This window comes from Opisthorchis viverrini, assembly GCF_000715545.1.
Source record: "Opisthorchis viverrini unplaced genomic scaffold opera_v5_1855, whole genome shotgun sequence".
Classification (NCBI taxonomy): Eukaryota; Metazoa; Platyhelminthes; class Trematoda; order Opisthorchiida; family Opisthorchiidae; genus Opisthorchis; species Opisthorchis viverrini.
Window position 1 is genome coordinate 1 of NW_008752667.1, and position 1,142 is coordinate 1,142.

Below are 1,142 nucleotides of genomic sequence, written 5' to 3' on the forward strand. Positions count from 1 at the left end.
GCTGCTTTACATAGTGCACAATAGGAAACAACTGAGGGAGCACTGCCATGGCATCCATGATGGAGAATATGTCGTTAGCATATGCATTTCTAGTCCAGAATCAACCCGTCATTACTTGCAGGATTTCAGTAGTTCGAGATTTTCGGGGGCGGATGGCTCGAATGGTGGGAGCGCGCAGTTACTGACCAGAAGATCCGCGGTTCGGATTCGACCTCCGCCCCTCGAGTTTCCCTGGCAGGATGCCAGCCTTCGTGCTCCCTTCGGGTAGCATGGCAGTTAGGTACCAGAAGGGTGCTACAGCTGAAAGAGATTTTCGGATATAACACGGAGACACCATCGACAAATAAAGCACACGTGTGAGGTGAAACTCCTGAGTTATTCCAATATTGTGGGCCTCTGGATGAATGGATAGTTTGGTTCAAAGAAGCAGAGTTTTTGACAGCGGCGAGCGCGGAATGCTATCCGATCAAGTCTTATCTACTTCGGTTGAGCATATTTGTCTGGAAAGTGAATAGCGGACAAAGGAGGTATTGAGTGGTGTGTGGGCAACATGTGAATGGCCAGACAATGCCGAATAATATCACGATATGCGGGTCGCGACCCACGTGATTCTAATGGACCAGGGCGCAGGTGACTTTCGAGCCCAAACAGGACGTGTGCATATTGGGATGAAGTCTGAATAACTTTGAATTCTGGAGGAGGTAGAAAGATGTGCATTGCAGTCTGATGAGTGTATGCATGGTATTTTTGGGCTCACCCTGAAATCTCGACTGGATGGATCTACGTGTATCGTACAATGGTAATCATCACGCCTACATACAAAAGATTTCTTTGCATGCAGTCTTGATGAGAACTACGTGGCCTTACGTTTCACTGACATTTGGCGTTGACTGTAACGTGCATTCAGGCGGAATCGATTAGCAGTGTGGTTGGTTCAGCGCCAGATCACGAAAACCACAATCGCGTGAAAGTAGTAATATAGGTTACTTTGAACCGCACTACTAATGCTACGCTGGTTTTATTGCACAGGGGACAGTTTCAAGGTTTGGCGACAAAAATAGGCCCACTGAAACGTCAGATTTTTGGTGCCTGAAGAGTTAGCCTGTGATAAACTTGTGCAGATATCGAGAGTGTGTGGGTGA

At 47.4% G+C, this 1,142-nt stretch overlaps 1 protein-coding gene across 1 annotated transcript in view; it reads right to left on the reverse strand.

Moving 5' to 3' along the window:
* Window positions 1-477: 477 nt before the first annotated feature.
* T265_12123 (hypothetical protein) overlaps window positions 478-1,142 on the reverse strand; it is a gene marked incomplete at both ends in the record, with an annotated part of 13,768 nt that continues 13,103 nt past the window's right edge. The window contains one exon of the mRNA XM_009179123.1: window positions 478-692. Coding sequence (XP_009177387.1) covers window positions 478-692 — 215 coding nt within the window. The remainder of the gene's footprint in view (window positions 693-1,142) is intronic.